Below are 25,603 nucleotides of genomic sequence, written 5' to 3' on the forward strand. Positions count from 1 at the left end.
AAAAAAATTAAATGTCATGTTAATACCAATAATTCAGTTAATCGTGAATTAATAAGATAAAATATTTGTGTAATTTAAAATCCCATTCTTCTTTTCTGAACTGGTTTCACTGTTACTTCTCTGATTATGTCCTTTCTCGTGTCTCCTCCAGGGCTTCCTATAATCTATTTCAAAGAATCAAACTACAGGTGAGTTTTGTATCAGGCTCCCTTTTTTCTAAAATGAAAATGAATATTGCGTTTCCTCTTTGTCATGTGTTTCAATGCTTCGTTTCTGCGTGTTAGCCCAAGAAAATGAGTTGTTAAATATGATCTGGTTTACATTTACCAGGAATTGTAAGAGATACTTTTCCTTTTATGAAGGCCAAATGTTGTCTGATGAAATAGGGGAAGTAAATGGTGCTACAAAATGAATCTTTAGTCAGAAAATGGGCACAGTCAGCCCATAAATAAGATGAAGAATCTTTTACTAACCTTATATAATTAACTTCATTTCTTTATTGCCAAATGTTGTTCTTTTGTACTGTATATTGTTTATCTTAGTAGCCAAAACCCAAACCATCTGATTTTACTAGTTCATGCAGTCCACCAGACTTCTCTTTGTAGCATTAATTCCTTTGGTTTTTAAAACAAAAAGTAGTGTTTGTGTGTTCCTAACAGCCGACTGTGTTCTTCCTCAAACTCAGCTCAAACCGTGACAAAAACAGATGTTCTTTTGTAACGAATAAAGAGAAGAAGAATTTTGTTTCCTTATTTTTTTCTTTCCTCTATAAGATCAGCTGACAGGGGAAAGTGTCATGGCTGCGTATGGACAGACTCAGTACAGTCCCGCCCTCCAGCCTGCAGGACCATACACACCGTACACTCACCACACGCAGGGCTACAGCATGCCATCTTACAGTAAGTACACACAAACACACTCTAAAGATAAGATTGGGCATTATTTTAATAAATATCTCAAAATCAAAAGACTTTTTGTACTTTGGTGCAAATCATACAGGCACTTCATTTCTTGAAAGTGACGTTTTCCAAGTCTTCAAAACAACAGTCAGGTGCCCAAAGTAACACTGAGAGAGATTTTTCTCAATGTAACCATTCCTCCTGTTGATACTAACCATTAATATATCCCCCTTAGTACAAAATTCCCGTTTTGTGTCTCTACGGACAGTGTTTTCCTGTTCAGCTGCAGTGGAAGGGTAGATAACAAAAAGAGGGAATTTGGCACTAAAAAGGCTAACTTTGATGTTGACTTGATTTTACTATTTTGAACTCCTAAAGTCTCACATTAGCTTTAAATAAACTTTGAAATACATTTTTGCTCCGAAAGAGAGCCGTGGATTTTGTTCCTCATTGCTTACATTATAGGTGCATTATAAAAGGGGGAATGATTACAGCAAGAAAGAAACATGTGTCAATGTTCATTTGGTTACCTGATTGTTGTTTTTGGACAGACTTGAATAACTGTGAATCCATCCTTTTAGCACTGAGAACAAACTGACATTTAGTTGGCATGTGCTTCAGAAAAATCCCGTAGTCTGCGTTCTTCATTGCATTTTTACTGAGACTTATAAACGTGTAGAATACAGAATAAAAACGTAATAAAAATGGTTAACAGAGCACACTCGATATACTTAAATAATCAATGTGTGCTCTCTAGGCTCAGTAGTTTCATCTATTATCTTCTATCAACATTAACCTTAACTTTTTCTGCTCTCTTTTCAGACATTAAAACAGAAGACGGCCTGAGCCATTCTCCAGGACAGACGGGACTACTGAGCTACTCAAACTTCAGCAGCACTCCTCCCAGTCAAAGTCTCTACAGCTACTCACACACACACGGTTAGTCTGAAACACTGTATGTATTGAATGTGTGGACACACTATCACACACTCTGGCACACAAAACTTATATGCACCATCTTTGATTTCAACCTTATTGAAAGGAGCATCCATCCCTTATCTTTAACTCTTTTGCTCCCTTTCCCCCTCCTCTTCTTTTCTTTTACTTCTCCCCTCATATTCCTCTCTTCTCCCTCTCTTTTCCTCCCCTTTTTCTCCACCACACCTGTTCTCCATTAGCTGCGGTCTGGACTCCTGGCGTCAAAAGTCTCCCCACCCCTCCTCTTTTCTCAGGGTCAGGCCCCCTTTCTCCACTCAGACCAACAACACAGCATGCATGCGCTTGTGTCTGTGAAGACTAGAAAGAAAGAGAGAGTGAGAAAATATACAGACAGAGGGGAAGAGAAATAGAGAGGATGGAAGGAAGAGAGGAAAAAGAGATGGGCAGAGGGTCTTGCCGAAAAACAAACGCTCAAATGAAGACGTGGTATGCTTGGGAGTGTGTGCGGCTCTCTGCCCACGCATGGCTGTTTGTGTGTGTGTGTGTGTGTGTATGTGTGTGTGCGTGTGTGTGTGTGTATCTGCGCTGTACACATTCCTTAGTCGTCCGGCGCCCAAAGCATGACTCGCTCAGTGCGACTTTATGGCTCTGAAGGCAGCGCGAAATTGACCTTGTGTGTGAGAGGGGAGAGGTTAAGGTGCATTTTATGGAGGGGTGAGTAGGTTTAATGTTGCAGACAGGGGGATGACCCTGTTTCCACTGTAAGGATGAGACAGAGGAGGGGAAAAAACACAACGATAGAGGATAAATAGATGAGCTATTCACATGACTTTGTATTCCTCCACGTAGCTACATCCCAGCTTTAATAATATTACAATATTACTAATATTTATGAGCACTCTGAAAACTGGAATATGAGCTTGTTATGCTATGTTATGAACTTGCTCTTTTAAAAGAGATTTTTTTCATGACAGACTGGTTTGACTGTATATGCAGGAAATATGATACATTTTTTCTCATATGTGTGTATGGTTTCCCCCAAAAGGAACACCGTAAATGGAGGTTTTTTCAAATAAGTTCAAGTATAACTCTGCTTTATTACAACTTGGATCCTACCTTTTTTGGTTTGGCCATAGTTTTGATCAGTAATTATAACATTGTTAGTTGCTTAGATATGGAACAGTAACACCATTGTTTAAAATACGTCCAACGTGACATCTATCACAATTTACAGACAGACTTAATTTCTGAGTATAGTTTTCCTGAGTAAACAGGGACTATTACTGGCATTTTGAGTGAGTTAATTTATGGTTATAAAGTGGGTTAAATAATCTGGCTAAACTGGTTACTTCTTTACAGCGTGTCTCAGTGTGTTTTTTTGTGGTGTCAAGTATTGTTGTGACTCTGCCACATTCCAGATAATCATAGCAATTACGTATCATAACCGTTCACACTGAGGGCCAAAAGTGCTAAAAGAAAAGCCAACTTGTGATAAACAGTATTTCTGACCTGATTCCCATTCTTTATATATGCAAAGACCAATATTCTAACATGTACTTAGTTGTATACAATCTTGATTTAGAAGGAATGAATTAATTTAAAAGGCTAGTATATCAATTTCATTTTAAGAAGTTGGAGAAGTACTGTTTTAACTGTTTAATAGCTCTTAAAGAACTTCACAACCTACATGGGACTTGTGATGAATTCTTGAGTAGTTTGACAAATGTCAACTCAATGTTTTACGAGCTTTTTCCAGAGATTTCGTACGCATGTCACAGTTTTAATCAACAGATGGAGTTTTCTGAATTATTATGAAGATGATTTAATTGTCATCAAGTGACCTGTAAGCATGTAATTTTGCTCACGTGATAACAGATGGTCGTATATGAAAGGGGATCATACATCCTGTCTCTGTTCTATGATGGTTTGGCATCAGATGTGAATGTCTTCCTTGATCTTTTTTTCTGGTCAATAATTTTTCAGCCCTTCCCAGACATTTCAAGTTTTCCAAATCACTTCCTCTTTAAGAGAATAATCAGATGTCAGACATTATACGGGAATGTAAATATTCATGTAAACACGTGTTTGATGAAACCTCTTAGAAACTGCAAAGCCCTCAATGACCATGTTTCGTTAGAACCACCAACAAGAGTGAAGTTTGAGTTTGAAAGACACTGTTCCCAAACAAAATAAATTTGTTTGAATATTTTTATGCATAAATCATTAACTGCAAACTTCAAACGGTAATAAACTGCCACAACAACCAAATGTTTGTAGGCTCTCAGAATGTTTCCATGCCATGCATTTTACTGTACACAAGGCACAAGCACGCACACACAGGCACACACACAGGCACACACACATGCCACAGAAAACCATCGAAACACATACTGTACACTGTATGTACAACTGAAACCAAATGGGGGCTATGGGAGACTTTTTGTGTTTACTTGAGAGATCTCCTGTATTTTTCCTTTAGTCCCTTTGAAGATTGTTGTGTTGTCCGGGGAGTTTTCAGTGTGGTTCTTCCATTGAGTCATTATTCTCCTGTTTGTCATGCACTGTGGTACAGAGAGGAAGAAACAGGGAGCAAAGAACACAGCAGTTGACTGATTAAATGATCAACGGGACATTTAAGGCAATGAATCTAAAAATAAATGTCAGGTGGTGTCAGAGAAAAGTGCAGTGAATCTTTATTGTCATCAAAGGGAATATTGTCAAAGCAAACAGGGTTGGTCCTGTGCACTTTATCAACCCTCAAACTAGCATCTGTAATTATTCTGTAACCCGCCACTAATTACATTGCCACCCATTCAATAAACAGTACAGGTGCATGTAAAGCAGTAATTTGAATAATTATTTGAAAATGTTATTTGACTTGGATTGTATTTGAAAAACTCTATTTACAGTGCACACCTTTAAATGCAACTGCCAATATATGTCAATAATATCAACATGTTGCACATCTGAACATGCAACTGTATTATTTTACCTGAAATGATACATATTGTGTCTGTGTTTAAACTGTGGTTAGTGTTAAGCATTCAGTCAGTCAGTCAGTCAGTCAGTCAGTCAGTCAGTCAGACTTGAAAAATATCAACAACTACCAGTGTGGGCCTACATATAACAGCCTCACAGAGCTGTAGACATATTTAAATCTTATTTAGACATCACCACATGATCAATAAGCATCTGATTACCTGCTACTGTACCAAGTATTGGACATCAGTAAGGAGCTGTATTCTGCCCCTTTGCTTTTTGATTGATTGAAAAAATGACTACAGGATGTAAATCATTCTATTCTTCCATCTGCGTATTAACTCATAAAGGTCAATAATATTACCTGAAGCTGTTATATATCCTTTATGAGAAGACATACACCATGACTTCTTTCACCCAATTGGTGCCGTAAGTTCATTAGTTCTTTCTTGGCCTGTCTTTCTACACATTTCTGTACAAATGTGTTGTAACCTTTTGACATATCCAGGTAATAGACAACAAGAGCAAAATTATAAAAATGCTTTACAGTGCCGTAGGTGGAGGTGATAACATTACAGGAAAAATAATTAATCGGACAAATAAACAGTTCTGACAGAGTTTGACAGGAAGATGCAGGGTGAGACAGCATCACTGTGAGAAGAAATTGCTCGGAGGAAGACATTCCTGCCTCAGCTTGATTAGTTAGAGAAGATTCCCAGAGCAGCAAGAGTGGCAGACTTTCCCACCTGTATTATTGTGTCAAACATATATCATACTCTCAGTTCCTGCTGCACTGAGCTGTCACTGATAAAGCAGTCAAAGTTTACCACTCCTTACTTCCTGAACACAGTATCAGATCAGATGTGGTGAATTATTCATCAAAATAAGATGGAATTTAGTCAAATCTCCTACTGCTTCATCTCTCCCCTCTCCCTCTCCTCTCTTTCACACTATTGCTCTCTCTATCTTGCGATCTCTCTCTCACACACACTCTCCTTCTCTCCTTATTTCTCTCTCACCCAATTGGTCATAGTAGCTGGCTGCCCACATAGAGCCCGGTTCTACGTTGGGTCTCTTTGAATAAAATTAAAGAGTACAGTGTAGACCTGCTCTATGTGAAAAGTGCCTAGAGATAAGTTTTGTTAGATTTGGCACTACATACATAAAAAACTGATTGACTGATTGATTGATTCAAAGTGTGTAATTGTCTTCTATTCTGCATGACTGCTTATTACCTGAAGGTATGATCTTTGTGTTCACATCATTTCCCAGGTGGTGGCATTTCATCTGGAATATTTCAAGGCAGCCATGCAATCTCCAGTTCAACCCCTTTCAACCCTTCCCAACAAGTGAGTAATGAAACCTCAACATATTTTTTTTATTTCTAATACAAGTGAACAGTTTCCACAGAATCATTTTCATGTCACAGATTAACTAACTTGGTTGTTAATGTGTTGACAGGAGTTTTCAACGTACTCCAGCTACAGTCAGAGTCAATACTCTCCATATTATAACTCACATCACTACAACAGCCCCTACCTAACCAGCAGCAACATCAGCCCTGCTGCCATCACAACTCCATTAGCCTATCAGCACCCAGAACATCCCGTCATGATGCCCAATCACAGCCCAGAGTCACACACAGGTAAAGAGTGACCAATAACCTGTTTCTTTTCTTTTTGTCTGGATTTCTATGATCTGTTGGCCTTTTTTTGTTTGTTTGAATATATATTTGGATGATAAGACATATGGAACCAGGGCTGCAAATAACAATTAGTTTTATTATTGATTCATCTGCTGATTATTTTCTTGATTGATTATTTGCTTGGTCTATATAATTTCCTGTTTTGTCCCATTAATAGTTCAAACATTACATTACAAAGGGAAGCCATAAATGAAAACACACAAAGACAGCATGTATACAGATACACACACACACACAGAATACAGACATTTAAAACTATATGTCAACAAATATACAGACAACAAACCTGAAAATTCAATGTGGACTTTTTTTTGTATTTTGTATTATTTTGTATTTTATTGAAACCTGACAAGCTAAATGGCAAATTAATTTTGCCTATATTTTTTCCTGACTGCAAAATCAGAGTACAAGTATATGTTGGTCCTTTTTTATTTTATTTTACAATTTACCTTTATCAAGCTGCACCTAACTCTACAACATATTAATATAAACACTGGTTACTGCAGCACACCAGTTTCAAGAGAGGAAGACCATTTTTTTCTGTGAAGTTAAATGTGGCTGCTTCATGTCTCATTTGCAGGGATACAGCTGTAGTTTTCATACAGTCTCAAACATGTGGAACAGTATGCTAAGTGGATTAAGTAGTTTTACATGATATGGGATATGGTAAAGCTGGTGTCTTTTTGAAGAATGTCCTTACTTTGTTAAAGTGATTTATTCTGCTCTTCATTCCTGCAGTCTGACATTGTTTTGCTATTAATCTGAATACAATATTAATATGCTCTTAATTAAATCACTCCAAGGGTGAATCTGGAGAATGGATTGTATTAAAAAGTCTAATTAGCAACTTTGTTTTATCTGTCTTAGGAGAGTACCACCCGCCGCCCAGCCCCCCAACACCAGGTAAAGAGGAGGGGGTCCCAGCACGAAGGGGGTCAGACGGGAAGTTGAGGGGGAGGAAAAGAGTCAATGACCCCGCTCCACCTTTGGACTCTGATATAGAGGTAAACACACACTCTCACAGTTTTGAAAATTATCAGTATTTCTCTACAATATTTGTCTTTCTCTCTCCTTCTCTCTCTCTCTCTCTCACACACACACACACACAGAGACATCAAACACATAAACTTTCATGAGGTTAACATTACATATCTGTTATTTCACTGCAGCGGGTGTTTATCTGGGACCTGGATGAAACCATCATCATTTTCCATTCGCTCCTCACGGGAACTTTCTCCTCACGATTTGGCAAGGTACGCTGATATGACCCCTCCCTTTGTCATTTACTGTAAGCGTTACGTGCATACTTTGACAAATAATTATTAATTTGTTAATTAAAAACCCACACAACAGTAAATTGACCTGATCTTGCTTTAGTCAAATGACCCTTGGTCTCAATGGTCAAGTGCTTATTTGATTAACATTTAAAGGTTTGACTGCCTGAGTCGAGTCCACAAACTTTGGTTCTCATCCCTGAGCATTTTCACACGCTGGCTGTTTTGCCTTTCTGCCCTCTTGTTTCTTTTCATAATGCACCGGGATTGTTTAGCTACCCCAGCATCCTGCGGCGTGATTGACAGCCAGCGGGACCTTTACATAATAGACAAGCAGCTGACAAGGGGTGGACAGTGCATTTCTTGTTTTTGGCCAGGGATCTGTGTTTTGAATTCTCACGGTCCCCCTGCGGGTTGACACAAGGCTGATGGGAGATTGAGAGCAGTGTTTCTGATCGGTTCAGCCCCCCCCCCCCCCCCCCCCGGCCAGGCCATGCATGCCGTTGTTTCTTTTTCTTTCTTTTTTTTTTTTTTTTCTGCCACGGAGAGCGGGTGAAGCGAGGAAGACAGACAAAGAAAGAGATACTGTAGAGCAAGAGAGTGGATGTGTTGAAATGTGACTCATGTGCCAAAAATTCCTGATTCCTCCCACCACCCAAACACCCCGCTGCTGGAACCAGGATAGCTCAGTTGGACAGACTCTGACATCAAAACTCATGCAGCAGCAGAGGAATTGAATGAGTGACAGCGGAAAAACAGATTAACAGTCCAAAGTGTCAAGATGTCTTACAAGTTAGCAACGGGTTTTTTTTTCTTCCTTCCAAATTTGCAGTTAACTCATCTTAGTCTGACAACCTAATGCAGCTTTTTTTCTGGCATGGATTTCTTCCACTTTATCTTGGTTTGGGTCCCGTTCTCTGTCTAGTTTTAACAGCCCCATGCTCTTCCCATCAGGGTCAGCCTATTAAACTCTTATCATAAACAAATGTTTGAACCTATACGTAAAGGCAAGTCTGGGCCCAGCATGCAGGAAAGACTAATGGGTGTGTTGAAAGACAGTTGTTTTCACCAGCTTGGTGAGCCAGAGGTGAACAGAGATCCACACGAGGGGCTGATCCCCCTCCCCACCCCCCGCCCACCTCTCGTAAGGGCTCTTCCATTATCTCATCTATCATACAGCACCCAGCCCTGTCCTCTAGTGTGTGAATTTTCTTCCCCGGCTCTGTCTTTCATAGCAAAAAATCCTGGGAACTTAATGTTTTGGGCGCTTTCTTCTCAAATTCTTGTCTGGGATTATTTTAGAAAGAGGCTTTTATTTGTCCCTCTGTATAGACACAGCCCTCACCTTTTGAGGAAGGCGATTACAGATAATTATTTCAATTATTGAGGAACAAGAGGAACAACCCTGGCTTAAGCCTTTAACCCCTCCTTCTTCATCCTCTCCATTTGTTTCTTTCTCTTCTAGACGGTGTTTCTCAATCCTTCCCCTCGTCATTTTCTCCTTGTCATCCTACTCCTCCTATTGAACTTTTCCTCCCTCCGTCCTCAGTTCCCTCTTTCTCTTTACACCCTGTTTTTGGAAGGGGGGGAATTTTATAATTGTCATCATTTACCCAGCTTGTGTCATCAAGCCCTTTTCTACCATTCTGAGCTGAGAGACAGCTCTGCTAGTCATTTCAGATGCACTAATCTTGCGTTCACCTTTGGCTGACACTGCTTAGCTTCTCCTGTCTCGCTGCCAAAGACTTGTCAAGGGTGCCATCAAAACAATACGCTATGCATATGTACACACACCTGCTTTTGTAGTCTAAAAGACAACACGTCCACACAGTTAGTCTGCCTGACTGCCCGCACATTATGATTCATGTGTTTCTCTTCTCCGGGTGATGATTTTTTTTGTTTATTAAGAAACAAAAATGAAATTAGTGTAACACAACACCCGGGTATTTGTTTGATTTATTTCCACGTGAAAGGAAAAGAACAGAAGAGTGGAGGCTTGGTGGTGTACAAAGAAAGAAAACACAGAATGAGGGTACAAAAGGAACAAATAACGCCCCCCTCCCCCCTTATTTAACTTTCTAGGTGAATCCAGGTAAATCTGCAGTACCAAAAAAAAAAAAAAAAAGACTTGTTGTGTTTAAGATTTTTGGGTTTATTTTTCCTTGATTTCCATTCATTTCCTCATAGTGGACTTGAAGTCTGCTTTCATTTTCAGTCACACAAGTAGCATGGCTATACAGGTGGCAACTTTGATGGCAAGATTGATTTTATGGCAATCCATAAAATTAGAGCTGTAGCTATTGGGCCATTAATCAATTAGTCCAATGACAGAAGATAGATTTGTTACTATGATAATCAATTCATTGATTTGCATAATTTTATAGAAAAATTACCAAAATTCTCTTTTCCAGCTTCTTAAATTTGAGTATTTTTCTGGTTTATTCTGTCCTCTGTGCGGGTAAACTTTGGGTTGTGGACTGTTGGTCGGGACAAAAGAGACAAAACATTTTAGGTTGCATCTCGGGCTTTGTGAAATGTTTTAAACCATTTTTTGAGATTTTATATACCAAACAATTTATCAATTGATCAAGGAATTACTCAACAGATTACCGGTATTTAAAAAAAAAAAAATCAGTAGTTGCAGCTCTACATGAAGTTGTGCACAGACATGTTCCTTTCACTTTGCTCTAGCGCCACCATCATGTCATTTTAATTTCACTTTCTGAGCAAATTAATGATGTAATCAGCCTCAACTGTGTTCAGTGCTAATTAACAAATGTTGACACACTAAACTAAAATGATTAACACAGTAAATATTGTAACTGCTAACCATCATCAGGTTAGCCTTGTCATTTAGTGCATGTTAGCATGCTGATGTTAGCATTTAATCAAAAGCTGTGCTACAGTACAGCCTCACAGAGCCACTAGCTCAGCTGCAGGCTCATAGTACAGTTGGTACATTATAGTCAACAACTAAAACATTGGTCAGCAAAAAAAGTATTTGTAGTTTAAAAAGAAAAACCTGATATGGCTGTTTAAAACTTGAGATGAGAGCCAGCGAAGAGAGGAGGAAAAACAGATAAGAATAAGAATAGATAAGAATCAGCAAAGCATTTGATTGACAGATAAATATTCACACTTGCCTCTCCCAAAACCTGTTTATGTCAATCCAGTTGATGAGTTTGCTGAGGAAGTAAAAATAAAGCCAGACAAGACAGACAAGCAGGCGGCTGCACTGACAAGAAAAGGCTAATGACAACAGTAATGATGTTCAATAATCAGATTTAAGTGATTATTCTCTAAATACCAAACCTCTTAGGATAGTAATCTCAGCCAAGTCTCAGACTTTAATTATGTATTAACTAATTATCAAGCGTACCACAGCTGAAGTGACAGAGGGTTATTGTTCTGACATTATTTTTATTAAATAGGTCAAGCTGAGAACCAGTTTTCTTTCATTTACTGTGTTGAAGTGTATGTAATTCTGGTTGATAAGAGAGATAAGTATCTTTAATGTCCCTGGAGGGAAATTTGTTTCCACTATATGTGGAATAAGCATATAGGTGGATACACATCTAAACATAGATCCACATTTGATTGATGACAAACTAATTGTCAGGAAATTAATTGGTTGTAGTTTGAACTGTGTGGAGTGGTTTTCAATGCAAGGTATTCATTTTCAGTGTTTGTTTTGTGTGTGTTTCTGTGCGCGTCAGGACTCCTCAAAAGCAGTGTCTCTTGGCTTGTGGATGGAGGAGATGATCTTCAATTTGGCCGACTCGAGACTCTTCTTCAATGACCTGGAGGTGAGTTTTTTTAAATTTGTGTAATAATTTGTGAGCCATGACAAAAAGGTACGAGGAGGCATGTTTTAAAAATTGCCGGATTTTAAAATATTTTGTTGACTTTTCTCTCTTCAATTCCATGCTGGCAAAAGTATGCATTACTTTGTCCAAATGTCTTACTACTGGGTTATTTCATATTCCCTTCGCAGCACACTTTATCTCAGTATTTTTTGCAATAATTGTGACACTTAGGATTTTTCCAGTGGACTGGAAAATAGAGTCAGTGAAAACACATCCAACAGCATAAGCTGGCATGCTGCTGACCAGTAAACCTTCCCCTCAACAGTCTAGCAAGAGGTTTGACATTTTGATGCTGTTTTCTTACCTGGCATAAAGCACACTGGCAGTCATTGTAGAAATGCCCTCACACAACATCTATCCTGTATTCATTTTTATAACAACATTTTCCAAACAATTTCCCTTCCTGAAGTGACTGTGCAGCAAGAAAATGAAAAGGAAAGGTTGTTAACTCGTGGCGTAAGTGCTCTTACCGTAAGACCCAAACTTCTGTCTAAAAATCCAGTTTAAAAAAATGTAATATGGATATTGATGCAACATCTAACAGTGAGGACTCTTCTCAACTCCAAGTCACTTAAATGCAGTTTTACTACCTGCTAGGTGACTGAAGGGTGCATATGTTTTTCACCCTGAATTCCTCTGCCTTGTTCTGACAAAGAAAAAAGATTAGAGAGGTACGGAGAAGGAGAGAACAAGTACACTTTGTGCTGTAATTATAGGTGTGTGTCTGAGTATCCGAGAGGAAAATTAGTCAAATGGGAGGAGGAACAGTGGAGAGGAGGGAAAGGAGCCAACAAAGCCATTTGCAAACCCGGTTTTTATCCCCTCTTTTGTTGTCAGGGCTCAGTAAATCTCTAAAGCAGTAAGCCACAGCGGGATGACAACTCCTGTTAAGTCTTGAGGTACAATTATCTTGTCCTTGCTATGTCAGTGGCTACATCGGTGGCTACGAGTGCTATCGTTGCTGTCATGAGTGTAATACCAGCAGAAGATCATACAATTTTAATCGCCTGCCAGATTAAACAAAGTCAGAATTTCCAGTTGAAATTTTCCTTTAAAAAAAAAACTGATATAAGTAGATCATTGCAGCTGTAAACCACTTCATTCCCAGATTGTAAAAAGTACAATCAAATAAGATTACCTTAAATCTAGCTGCTGTGTGGACCTTCTCTGGATGTTAAAGGGGTCTTTTGCTCAGTATGGGTGGGATTCCTGGAAGATGGCACCTGAGTGATAGGTGGGTTGGAGCCGCTGAGAATTGAGTTATGTAGAGATGGGGGGAAGATGAGGTAGCGTCTCTGTCTGTCTCAAGATGGCTGAAAGCTGGAGCACCACAGTAGCTGAATGGTTACAGTCCCACATAACTGTACAGTACCTCAGATGCTCAAAAACATATATTTAAAAAAAAAAAAGATGGCTGAAAGCTAACAACTGTGTGTGTGCGTGCATCTGTGGTGTGTGAAATATATAAGGTTGTGAGGTTCAGAGTCTTTGTTATGTTTTTTCTTGGCCTATCATGATTTACTCATGTTCTTTGGTTTTGGTTTTGTCCTACATATCCAATCTTCATAACTTTTTTTAGTTTTCTGATTTAACTGCATATTGCTGAAGGTGTTTTGGCTGCCACCACATGTTTAAGCTACAGTGTGGTTTTAATCCCTGTGGTGCAGTTGGTTGCACTGATGTCCAAAAGACAGGAACAACATGCACACCACTGTGCTTGTCAAAGACAATGGACCTATCTAAAGCAATTTTTAAATCAAAATGTTGGAAACACTATGAGAAATGCAGATTTACTTAAATTTACTACGTGGTTACTCTAGAATTGTCCAGCTACTTTAACTGTCCTGTGTCTCTGGCGCCATGCTGTCCCGCCTCCTGACACCTTATTTCCTCCTTCCTTGTCTTTTATTTTAGCTGTTTTTTTCCTATTTCTGTAGCTGCTATCACTCCCGGAGGCTCCCCTAAAGAGTAGAAACCTGCCTGTACAGGGCTCCACTCTGAAATGGATCTCTTGATATATCCGCTCTCTTTTTAATTTCCCAGGAATGTGACCAGGTTCATATTGATGACGTGGCATCAGATGACAACGGACAGGACCTGAGGTAAAGCTTTTACTGTGTTACTGTACTTAGAGAGACGCTGACAGTTCTACAGTGACTCGTGAACCAGACTTGCCCTCTGGGTTTTAGCACACAGGAGGAGGGAGATGAGACTTGTGGGTCTGTGTGTGTTCATGCATGCAAGCATATGCATGTCTTTTATTTTTCTCGACTTCCACAGCCATATAATATGTCGCAGGATTATCCAGTGCTTTCATTTCTCATCAAAACTTCTCTTTATCATTTCCCCTGTCTCCCTCAGTCCAGACATTTTATTACATAAACTTCTTGAAGCACTTTAGGATACATTTAGGGGTGATTTGAGAAAGAGCCAGACTGTACCAAACTACTTTTTTGAAGTATTTGTTTTATTGAACTTTACATTGGCCCTTTTCATTCTCAAAGATGTTTTTTATATTTATCCTACCCTTGGTGAATGTATATCCTTCATGATTTCTTACTGACAAAGCTTCATTCACAGCTAAAAGTCAATGTTCAAGATTTACACTTTTACAGTCTTTTTTGTGTCTGAATTTCTTTGTGGTTGCACTGGCACACCTCCCAAATTTTGATAAATGGTTTTAGCACTGCTCTCTTGTTCTGACTGAATTGATTCCTAGAGCGAGAAAAATGCATGCGTGAAAAAAGCTGCTCCAATTCATAGAGCATCCCTTATGAAACACTTTTTATAGTGCTACTACACAGTATAAGCATCTCTGGAAAAATGCAGTTTGTGTCTTTATGATCCATATCCTGACTGCTTCCTGTATTGTGATCCTGCAGCACTTACAACTTTGGGACGGACGGCTTCCAAAGCCCAGCAGGGGCTGGTTCTCTGTGCCTGGGGTCAGGGGTCCACGGAGGGGTGGACTGGATGAGGAAACTGGCTTTCCGATACCGCAGAGTCAAGGAGATTTACAGCACATATAAGAATAATGTTGGGGGTAAGCAATCATTTTATTTAACACAACTATAGACAGACAATATATTTGGATTCACTTTTTTTCTGAGGTCTAATTTGGCTTATATATGATTTTCTATCAACAAAAAACCTGACAATGACAAGATATTAGCAATTAACTTCAAACTAGAGTTGAAACTGAATAAAATGCTTTGATTGCGATTTATGCTCATATAATATCGTCATCTGGCCGTTCTGCTTCAGAAAAGTGAAGTAGGGCGGAAAATGCAGTGAGGATAATTAACGTGAACAAAACATGAACATGAACTTTTTTTTAAAAGTTAAATACAGATGTATTACCTATTAAATTAATTAAATCATGATGTGGCAAAAAAGCGGAAAGGGGAGAGACTTGTTTGTTTGTGAGTCAGAATCTGTTTGATCTTAGCTCGTGTGCACTGGCTGAGCATAGGCACTGCTGATTACAGCTGGCTGCTTTAACTCCACTGGAAACCATGTGTTTGAGGTTTTGGCTAGAGGATGTTGTGTGAAAATCATCCATCCAGGGACTACAGACAGTCCTGCTGTCAAAATAAAGTTTTGCAACATCTCAGTAAATAAACATGTATTCATTAGAACCATAAGAGTTGAGGTCATTAAGCTTCTCCCTGATGTACACGTAGGTTTGCTGGGCAGCCCTAAGCGGGAGGAGTGGTTACAGCTGAGGAGAGAGATGGAAGTCCTGACTGACCTGTGGCTCACTCAAGCACTCAAAGCCCTGGCTCTCATCAACTCCAGGTCTGTTCATGCCAACATGACTTGATTTACATCAGCAGATCAATTAGCTCATGCTGTTTTAATGGAAAAGACTTTACAGCGCTGTGTTTAATAATAATACTTCTGCTCCATATCCCATTATGACTAAATGATGGTCCCTTGCTATTTTGTGGGTCTTTTCAGGGATCCTAACTTAGAACCATAGAATAAACACGTCTGTCTTCTCTTGTCTCAGGCCCAACTGTGTGAATGTACTGGTGACCACCACCCAGCTCATCCCAGCCCTATCCAAGGTGCTACTGTATGGCCTGGGCTCAGCCTTCCCCATAGAGAACATATACAGTGCCACCAAGACAGGTGAGGAACATCTTACAAAGAGAGAGTAATGGCATTAATCAATTACACTAGAGCTACAATGACAAGTTATTTAATCGATTAGTTGCCAACTTTTTAATTAATCATTAACTATTTCAAACTAAATTAATCATACTTAAGAAAAAAATTCTGATTCCTGATTTTCACATGTGAATATTTTCTAGTTTCTTTAGTCCTCTATGACAGTAAACTTAATATCTTTTGGATGTGGACTATTGTTGTTGGACAAAATAAGACATTTAAAGATTCATCTTGAGCTTTGGGAATCAGTGATAGACATTTATACCCCAAACAACTAATCAGTTAATTGAGAAATAATGACACATGAATTAATCATGAAAATTATAAATTGTAAAATCAACAGTGATCTCTGCTATTATGCAGATAAATTAAATAGATTTCCCCTTTCTTCAAAGGTACTGTTTTTAACATTACTCCTGGGTTTCTTTATTTTTAAAGGCAAAGAGAGCTGTTTTGAGCGCATCTCTCAGAGGTTTGGACGGAGAGCGGTGTATGTGGTGATAGGAGATGGAGCTGAAGAAGAGACTGTGGCCAAGAAGGTATAACTCAATCTGACTTTTTATGACTCTGACTGCTGAAAAATGGACCACAACTAATCAGTTAACCTTAAGACATGCTGGATTTCTCCAGCTTCTGTGTTGGAGTTTGTTTTTGTTGATTTTTGGGGGGATTTTTTTTAGAAATGTCTGTGCATGGAAATGTTGGTATTTTTTTCCTGAATTTGGAAGTTCACCAAACCTTTTTTTCTTTATGCTTTTGTGTATTAAAGTCCATTATGTTATCCACATGTATTTTGTCACATACTGCAATCCCTCTACAAACCACAGTCTGTATTTCACATCTGCACTGCATCTGCAAGTATGCCTGCCTTAAGTTAGCATGTTTCACATTAAACCTGTGTTGAATTTTATTTTATTTTTGTTTTCTCAGAAGAACATGCCGTTCTGGAGGGTGTCCTGTCGGGCCGACCTGGAGGCTCTGAGCCATGCACTGGAGCTGGACTACCTCTAGAGGGCGCCTGCTGTCACGTTCTGCTCTTCCACCAGATTATGAAACGTTCCTGAACTCTTGAGTGCAGCTATGGTGGGTGAAGTTGCCCCGAGAGACTGATTCAGAGTCAGTATCGCTATTTCAAGTGAGCAACCAGGCGGACAATTTCCCACCCAGGCCAGAGGAACTGTGAGGATTTCGAAGCGAAGCTGCAGTATATCTATGACACATAAACATGAAGCCAAAAGTGCTGGACCAAAACAAAACGACCAAAGTTTAAAAAAAAGGGACCAAAGCTTCATAACTAACCCCAGGGAACTATGGTTAATACTGCAAATACTTTTTTTAACTCATTTTTTAAAAGTTATTTCATCTCAACTTTATGAATGGTGTCCCACTTTTGTAAGAGAAAAAGTGTTGCACTGAATGCAAAACCTTACATGATAATGAACACAGTGAGTATATCTGCATGGATAAAAAAAGCTCAGATTGTTTTTAGATTGTTTGTTCTGCTATGTGTGTTTTTTTTTATTTGTTGTGAGACCAAACACATTTTTCACTGACCACAAAGAAAATTAGAAACAAGCCTTAAAGTTATGATTTTACTCGGGATAGATTCGATAGAGTTGCTTTTTTTCATATGTCAGCTAGATGAATGTCAAATAACATTCTCCTCATAGTTAGAGGCTAATCAAAACAGTCAGATTGTATTTTACCATAAAAATGTGAGCTATTTATTGTTGGTTAAATTCTTCAACGAAATGAGGTATACACAGTTTGGGAGCTCGCCATAATACAATCCCCTTCAAAGACCAAAAATATGCTCTTGTAAACATGTTTTAATAAGAGGTTGTTGAAGATGCTGCGTTTAAGGCTGGGGCTTCAGTCCATATTGATTCTGGGTTGTATATGTTTGTATGTTTTATTTTAATTCTCATTCTTTTCTGTCCTCGGTTAATTTCCTAATACCCTGTTTGTAATATAGATGAACTGGTATGGTTGTGCATGTGCCTATCACACTGCCTGTCAGCTTAGCTATTATTTGTATATAATGCTTTATTGTGGATTTGTTTTTGACAGACAGTTAAAATAGATTAATAAAGATAAATTAATTGTATTGTGGGGAAAGGTGAGTCGAGTTTCATTTCATTTCGCACATTTCTATTAAACAAAAGGGGATTTAATTCTAAGTAAATGAATGATTAAAGACATTTGTGTGAATTACTGTACATTAAATTATTAAGATGCCCATGCTATTATTTTTTAAGGAAAGGTCTCCCTCTACAGGGAAGTAAAAGAACTGCAATAACAAAATTAGATTTTTGACTGTCAAAACCAATGTGATTTACAATACACTGAAAGACATTTTTTTTGTTTATTTTTTTTATTTTTTCAAACAAAGCAAAAATCACAATAATTAATTTAAAAAAATACTTGCGACTTTACAATTTCAAGCAAAATGGCACATTTCCCAGTTGCAATATTGATTTTCACAGTTCATTTATATAAATAGCAAAAATAAATAAATAATGACATACATTCACATCTTCATAAACAAAAATATGTCAAAATAAGGATGATTGTGTGGTTGGATAGTAGTAGATAGGTCTTTTTTGTTCTTGCATCATTTGGTAAACCAAATACAGGCAAGGCAGAACTGAAATTTGAAATATATGTAGGCCTACTGTGCCCCGATGCAACAACTGAGCCAAATGAGGCAAAAAGACATGAAAAAAGGATCTAACTTCTTTTGATAGAGACCATCTTGAAGCCTCTGATAGTGGATCTGATATTTGTGAGTGTCAGGCTGGCCTGCAGCATCTTTGTTCCCACTTTGCTGGGTATGAAGGTGATACGCTGCTCCACTGTTAATCCTGGAGGCAATGGGGCCATCCTGCATGGAGACACAGAGAAGATATTAAACAAAAGTTTTCACAATGTTGAAGTAGCACTACAGTATTACCGCAGTAATCGTGAATATCTGACACCTGCTGGTTTGTCAAAAAGTATCCTGCGGCTTGTTGTCACCTGTTATTAACGTTTTGGTTGTAACAGTTGAGCTAATATGATTCCCAAGCATTCCTAATATGAACATTTTGTCAGTTATCTTAGGCACACCTGTCTGAACACTGAACACAAACATAAGCAGCACAATACAAGTGTAACATAGCCCTCATTCCTTTAGCAAAGACACACTGTACTGTTATGTACTGCACAGTGACACTCCTATGTTTGATGACTCCTTCAGCCAATTATGTTTGCAACTATTTATTACGTGCATAAATCATTCAATTGCCTTTGACATTCAGTATGAAGAATGAAGACAACAAAACTTGTGTCTTACCTGAAGATACGTTTTTCGTGGATCAACCCGGCCCCGGCTACAGTCAGTACTCCGCTCACTGGCTGAGAAAATGGGTTGGTGAAGGTCACGGTGGCAGTCTGTTCTTTGTTAAGCCCAATGGAGTTTTCATCTGCAACCTGAAGGGAAAATTTCTGTTAGTAAACCCTCTTTATCACCATAATAACTTTAAAGTTAGACGATATTATATATATTCTATTTCTGGAAAAGTTAGATTGGTTTCATAAAATGTGTAATTAAGGTAAATAGGTTTTGATTCTTGCAAGTGAATCATGAATCACATGAAACACACAGATAGCTTAATACGTACTTTGTTTTCTTGAGAAATAAAACCCCAAAACACAAGTGACACATATCTAAACTATTGCTGACTAACATTCAGAATCTCTCTGTTTGTAAATTACCTGTATGAGGAGGTTTGGGCTGGCGATATTGAACTCCTCTGAGGCCAGGCAGAGCTCCTGACTGACTGTGTCCTCCAGGACTACTGCAAGGTTGATCAGGTCATCTCCCACCACATCCTCATACTGGGCTGGCAGGATCTGCTGGTTCAGCACCTTGACTGTAAAAAGAGAGACAGGTGGAGAAAGAGAGAGAAGACAATGTGTGAAACTTATCATCATATCCGATTTTGAATTTAAACCGCAACCTTTGAGAAATTAAAATCTGAGTCAGTGAGTGAGTGGAAAGTAAATTACCTTCCATGGGTGCCAGTTTCATGATGCCGTGAGTTTCCCAGAAGGTCTCTGAGGGGCTGCTGTTGTATTCTTTAGCCTGGGCGTTGAGACACACCTTCATCGTCTTGGCGACATCCTGCTTGTTGATGACTTTAACTGTGAAGCGGATAGGTTCTCCAGCGACAGGAGCTTTTTCCAGGCTCAGAGACACCAGCACCTTCTTGGACGAACTTGCTGCATAAACAAGAAGACAGACAGTGGATGAGATGACTTGTGTTTAAACAGATGATGAGTCTGCTTAATGTATTAAAAAATCTAAATTCATAATTACCTCTCCTTAATGTTGAATCGTCCGCTATTGTGGAGCTTCTTGATGCAAGTGAGGGAGTTGGGCCTTTAGTGTAAAGACAGAGAGAAAAAAGTGAGCAACTATGCCTGGGAGTAAACAGCAGTTAGAAATCAAATTAATTAATTAGTTTTCCTTTTTTGGATCATACTTTTGATGAATTTGTAGTCTCCTGTGATGTTTTGGAGTCTGGGGAGGCCTATAGCCTTGGTGCAGACGAGGGATCCAACTCTCTCGGTGTCTTTGCTGTAGCCAACTCCCCGACCATGGCTCACTATGACTGTGTGGACATCAGCATTCACCTCAGCATAGACAAAGGGGATGTCATAAAACAGGTCCATGCGCTGATCCTTGATGGCTTTGACAGGGGCTGGGCCACAGCAGAACACTCCTTGGATAAAAGAAGGAAGAAAAATGGTTACGATTTTGACTTGGAAAAATTCAAGTGAGCAAAGAAGTGAGAAACGTCTCACAAAAGGACCAACAAGGTTTCTAACTCACCTCCACTCCTTTCCTGGGGGGTCGGATCCAAAACCTGCCAGCCATTCATTCCAGATCCCAGATCCTGTCGAGCCATCCAGCACTCCACCCACACATGGAAGTTCCTGTCATGAAAGGCATAAGTTAAATATAAAATTATGAATGGCTTTTTTGTTTTACAACACTAATTTCTAAAAATCTTCATTTAAATCAAAAAGTCACAAAAAGATATCAAAAACCCCACATAGTATCCCAAAATCCCCAAATCCCATCATCAATGTCACTACTAACCATATGCTGTCTTTGCTGTAATTGAGTTTCTCCCCTTTTTCATTGTAGTACTCCTCAATCACCAGGTTCTTGTTGGTGTCGTGAGCAGAGTTGTAGTTTGTGACCACACGGCAAGGAATGCCGAGAGCTCTCATGACTGAAAAATGTGTTAAAAGACGTAAGATGTGTTAATACATGTTTATATGCCGATGGCAATAACTCAACATTACGTCATGGAAAAAGTAATCCAGTATGTCATCAAGATCAGATGTCAAGATTTCATTACAGAGAATCTTAGAGGTATGATACTTATCATTCAAATAAAAAAAAATCTACAAACTTCTCAAATGACTCAGTTTAAAAAGTTTTGAGTCTTCTTGGTTGCAATTACCTGTGCACATGACAGCTGCAAACACCCAGCACTGTCCGTACTTGACTGGCCTGTAACCAGAAAGGGCCCACTGTTTCAAGATGTCTCCACTCCCGGTCCATGTGGAGGGATGAACTCCTTCTTTGAAATTGTTTGACCAGTTTCCTTTAAGCACTCCACGGTCATCTTCACTGTTGATCTACAAAACAAGAATTGTCATTTTCTTTCTTTTTTTTTTTTTTTTTTTTTTTTTGCACTTAAGTTCCCAAACATCATAAAGCAAGTTGAGGCATCTCCCATCTGTCATGATGAAGGATGATAATTTGAGTCACAATGCCAGACTAATAAATACTTTAGTAGACAGTTTTACTGCAATAATTACACTGTCACTGCATGTCACACGTAGCGATAATATGTTTGCAGCAGGTGTGTGTTTATCTGCAGAACACAGTGTCCCAGTTCAATGCACAACTTGTTTTTAATAAGCAGCTGTGACTCTCATGTCATCAAAGTAAATTAAAAAAAAAAGTGAAATAGAATACTGGGAGCAAGTGATTTATTCCCATCTTGAAGTTAGTATGTTTTCAAGTTGTGTTTTTTCCTTAGTGTAGAAATCTGTTGACACTCACCATGGCAGACACAACCCGGCCTATATAGACGGGGTTGTTTCGGTTCAGGTAATCCATCCGTCTGTCCCTTTGATGCTGAGGGCTGACTTGGAGCAGATTCAGGCATGTCTCTAGGATACTAGGCTCATACTTTACAGGCAGAGAGAAAGAAATGAGAGAATTAGACTAACTTCTAATAACGCTCAAAGCACAACCCATTCTTAACAACTGGCCAGTATGTGTCAGTTGCGGTCAGGGTATGTTTTGTCACCTATGAGTATCATCACTAGACTATGCAATTACTGTTTTGCTGTTTTACCCACTACAACTACCGTACACTTTTTGTTGTGAGTTTGTTTCAACCCAACGGAAGGATTTAAAGTATATACAGACAGTGGGCACAATAAAAGTAAATCCTGATACAGTGAAATGCAATCCAATAAAATAATACTACAATAAATAATTGAATGCAACAGCCCTAAAAAAATTACCAGGAAGTTGAGATTAGTCAACTGAACTCCTGTGATTGTTTTTGTTATGGAGCATATATACAAAACTCCTGCTCAATAGATTTTATTTTCATACCTGATCAAAGGACCATGGTCTTGACACAAGGTTTTTAGTTGTCCCCATAAACAGCAGCCCAGAGTCATTCTGGACGTATTCTTCTCTCTGGTCCTCAAAGGGAATGTGAACTGTATCTTCTGCAAGCCATAAACATTGGACATTCAGTACACAGTACATTATATACATTTTAAAACACACACTTACCATTTTAATGGTGATCTATTTTTCAAAACTGTTGCTAGACATTTGAGTCACTGTGACTTACAGATGGCACACAGCTCATCACCCTTATACTGTGGTGAAAAGACTGAGAGCATGAGGTCATTCAGCCACACAAACTATATCCATAAGATCATTTCTGAAAACTCAAAAAGTTGTGTAGCCCACTCACCTCTGCACCAGGGGTTGCACAGTAGAATGAATTTGCCCAAGTTGTACCTCCTCTTGCTTTGCTGAGTGAACAGATCTAGCTGAAATCTATAGCTGCCCACTGAGGCAGAGGCAGGAGAGGAGATGAAGATGGACGGAGCCTGGAGGTTCAAGGACTCCGGGTCCATATAGGCGCTCCAACGGGATAAAGAAACCTTTGTGGAGAAAGTGACTGGCATTGTCACATACAGGCGGCCTGAGGAGAGAAGAGAGAAAGACAATTAGGAAAAATACTTTTCAGTGGTTGTTCAGACTGGCTGCATACAAAATAAATCATTTAAAAAATATTTCTCATTACTGGAGCTTCACTTTTAATGTTTGAGAGATCATTGATATATCAGCTCCTGATTATTGGAAGAAACTCTAAGAACTTTAAAAAAAAAAAAAAAAAAAAAAGATATGATCCCAAATATTTACCCCTCCCAAAAAACAAATAAAATCCAGAAGAGTACCTAGTTTAACTTTGATCTTCACAGCATCAGTCTTGGGGTTGAAGGGTCGACCCTTCAGCTGGAGACTGATTTTGAACGGGGCTCCTCTTCTGACCACCAGAGGTTTGGAGCTGCTGAAGCCTTCTGTCCTGTGCTTCTCCAGGTTCTCTGCTTTTTCCACGTTGACATATTTAATGCTCAAGTCTACAAAAGGAGATGAGAAAATTACATGAAAAAATTAAATTCAACAGTGAGATGACACCGGTTAAAATTTGAACCAAAATACAAAGAATAAAAAGATGAAAAAGTTGGCGTAGGTTAAAGAGTAAAACAAAGTGAGCAGAGACAAAGGGAGACAAATCTCACCTTCCATTTGTTTGTGTCTCTTTTACACTCTCTAGTGCTGTATGTCCCTTCTGTTACTGTCTACAGCTATATAAACCTTCGCCCCACCCTAAAAAGGCATCTGACAAGTGGTGGTGAGAAAGTGAACTGGTTTTTCTAAACTGTAACCAAGTGCCTTCAGTCATATGGAACAAAACATTCACCACCTAATTGGACACCACCCTTTCTGAATGAAAGATTTTTCTAAGAAAGCTAAGCCTTTGAGTTTCTGATTTACGTGAGCAATCAGACTCACCCAGTCCCTCAGAGAAATTAAGATGATGACATTAGTTGTTAGGCAATCCTCTACAAAGTTTTGCAACAGATAATTAACTGATGTAAGACTTGTAGTGAAACCATTTTCAGTGGGCATGAGGGGATATCAAAGCAAACAGTCTTTTCTGGCTCACAGTATCTATTCATACAGCTCACCATCTACTGTGACTGCAGAGCTGTTATGTTTTTTTCATGGTATGTGCTGTTATTCCATTAAATGGCAAGGGTGAGGAATCCAAGACTGAAAGACTGAAATCAGAAACAGACTGACAAAATTACAAAATAATTAATCATATTCTTTGATTCAATATAGAACACCAACAATCCTGGGTTTTGTTTTCTATTTCAAACTCCACAATTTCTAATTTTAAGTCATCCATTTTTTTATTTATATGTCAAAATCTGTTATATTTCACAATTATAATCTTTTCTGTATTGTTTCATTCTATAATGTCACTATAGCAATTGGTATTTGTAAGTAGATTTTATTTGGGTCTACTGACTTTTTACTAGTGTCATCCATGAACTATTATGTACTTCTACCATAGAAATGCAAATAGAGATGACAGAAATGGTCATGTAGTCTTAGAATTGGTCATGTCCAATCATTTTAATAATAATGATCCGGTACTGTGGTAGCTGTGGTTTACAAAACCAAATGTCTACCGTCACCAGATTACCAGATCACCAGATCTAGTGACGTTAGACCAGTTGTGAGCGTCACATCGTGCAGGCAAGCTGATTGTGTGATTTTCCTTAGAAGTTACTTATTTGATGTAATAAAATAAAACAGCTATATTGCAGACAGCTTTCGTAATATATTTATTGTTCATACTAGATAAAATTTTACTAAAGCTCCTCTAAATCTTTAAGGAGCCAGTCCAGAATTTCACACCAGTCTACATGTATTTCAGGCACATCATATACACACTGTCCAAAGTTCCCAGCTGGAACTAGATTTAATTGAACAGATATTATTTAATATGACAACAACAGCAGTCACCTGAATGTTAAAGATGCTAAGTGTATTTACATGCGCTCTAGTATCCTGGTTATGATGGTGTTGCACTATGACACAATTACCTAATCCAAATAATAGAAGCGTGGGAGTTCACTTTGAGATAATCAGTATTTCCATCCTTGTTCAGACTTGCCTGAAAGAGAAAATAGCTCTCATGCTCTCAACGATCACTTTATAATGACAAGAGCTGTAAGCAGTCTATTGGGTGGGATGCATTTTTGGAGAATGAATACTGGGACTATAGGTCACAACGGGGCTGTGGCTTCATTTGTCTTTCTGTGTGTCAGCGAGATATCAATCTCTCTGGTAAACGTAATATTCTGTCACTCCATTTAAAGATTAAGTATAAAGAAATGAAAAGCAATTTTTGATCACATCGAACAAGGAAAGTTACAGTCAGGAATTTTAGGATATATACTTTTTAAATTTTTTTTATCAATGATGTAGTCATTTATTGACGAGTCAGTAAAAGGGTGAACATGTACAAAGTGATGTCTGGCAGATTTGGATCTGTAAAACTGACTTTTCTTTGTAGTTAACTATTCTATAGCTGTGGA

At 38.6% G+C, this 25,603-nt stretch overlaps 2 protein-coding genes across 2 annotated transcripts; one reads left to right on the forward strand and one right to left on the reverse strand.

Moving 5' to 3' along the window:
- Nucleotides 1-796: 796 nt before the first annotated feature.
- Nucleotides 797-16,956, forward strand: eya2 (EYA transcriptional coactivator and phosphatase 2). Its single transcript, XM_053315322.1, has 13 exons — nucleotides 797-899; nucleotides 1,722-1,838; nucleotides 6,090-6,166; nucleotides 6,279-6,462; nucleotides 7,390-7,526; nucleotides 7,692-7,775; nucleotides 11,513-11,602; nucleotides 13,706-13,764; nucleotides 14,545-14,705; nucleotides 15,346-15,460; nucleotides 15,675-15,796; nucleotides 16,274-16,374; nucleotides 16,766-16,956. The coding sequence occupies exons 1-13, from the start codon at nucleotides 797-799 to the stop codon at nucleotides 16,844-16,846; spliced, it is 1,431 nt and encodes a 476-aa protein (XP_053171297.1). The 3' UTR covers nucleotides 16,847-16,956.
- A 1,572-nt stretch (nucleotides 16,957-18,528) lies between these two features.
- Nucleotides 18,529-23,738, reverse strand: tgm5l (transglutaminase 5, like). Its single transcript, XM_053315558.1, has 14 exons — nucleotides 23,732-23,738; nucleotides 23,387-23,569; nucleotides 22,897-23,130; nucleotides 22,524-22,642; nucleotides 21,960-22,088; nucleotides 21,352-21,529; nucleotides 20,982-21,117; nucleotides 20,712-20,815; nucleotides 20,362-20,601; nucleotides 20,196-20,258; nucleotides 19,886-20,098; nucleotides 19,592-19,749; nucleotides 19,170-19,306; nucleotides 18,529-18,719 (listed from the first exon to the last, which is right to left on the reverse strand). Exons 1-14 carry the CDS (start codon nucleotides 23,736-23,738, stop codon nucleotides 18,566-18,568), a joined length of 2,055 nt encoding a protein of 684 aa, XP_053171533.1. The 3' UTR covers nucleotides 18,529-18,565.
- Nucleotides 23,739-25,603: the final 1,865 nt, after the last annotated feature.

The sequence above is a fragment of the Scomber japonicus genome, chromosome 3, assembly GCF_027409825.1.
Source record: "Scomber japonicus isolate fScoJap1 chromosome 3, fScoJap1.pri, whole genome shotgun sequence".
NCBI classification, from domain to species: Eukaryota; Metazoa; Chordata; class Actinopteri; order Scombriformes; family Scombridae; genus Scomber; species Scomber japonicus.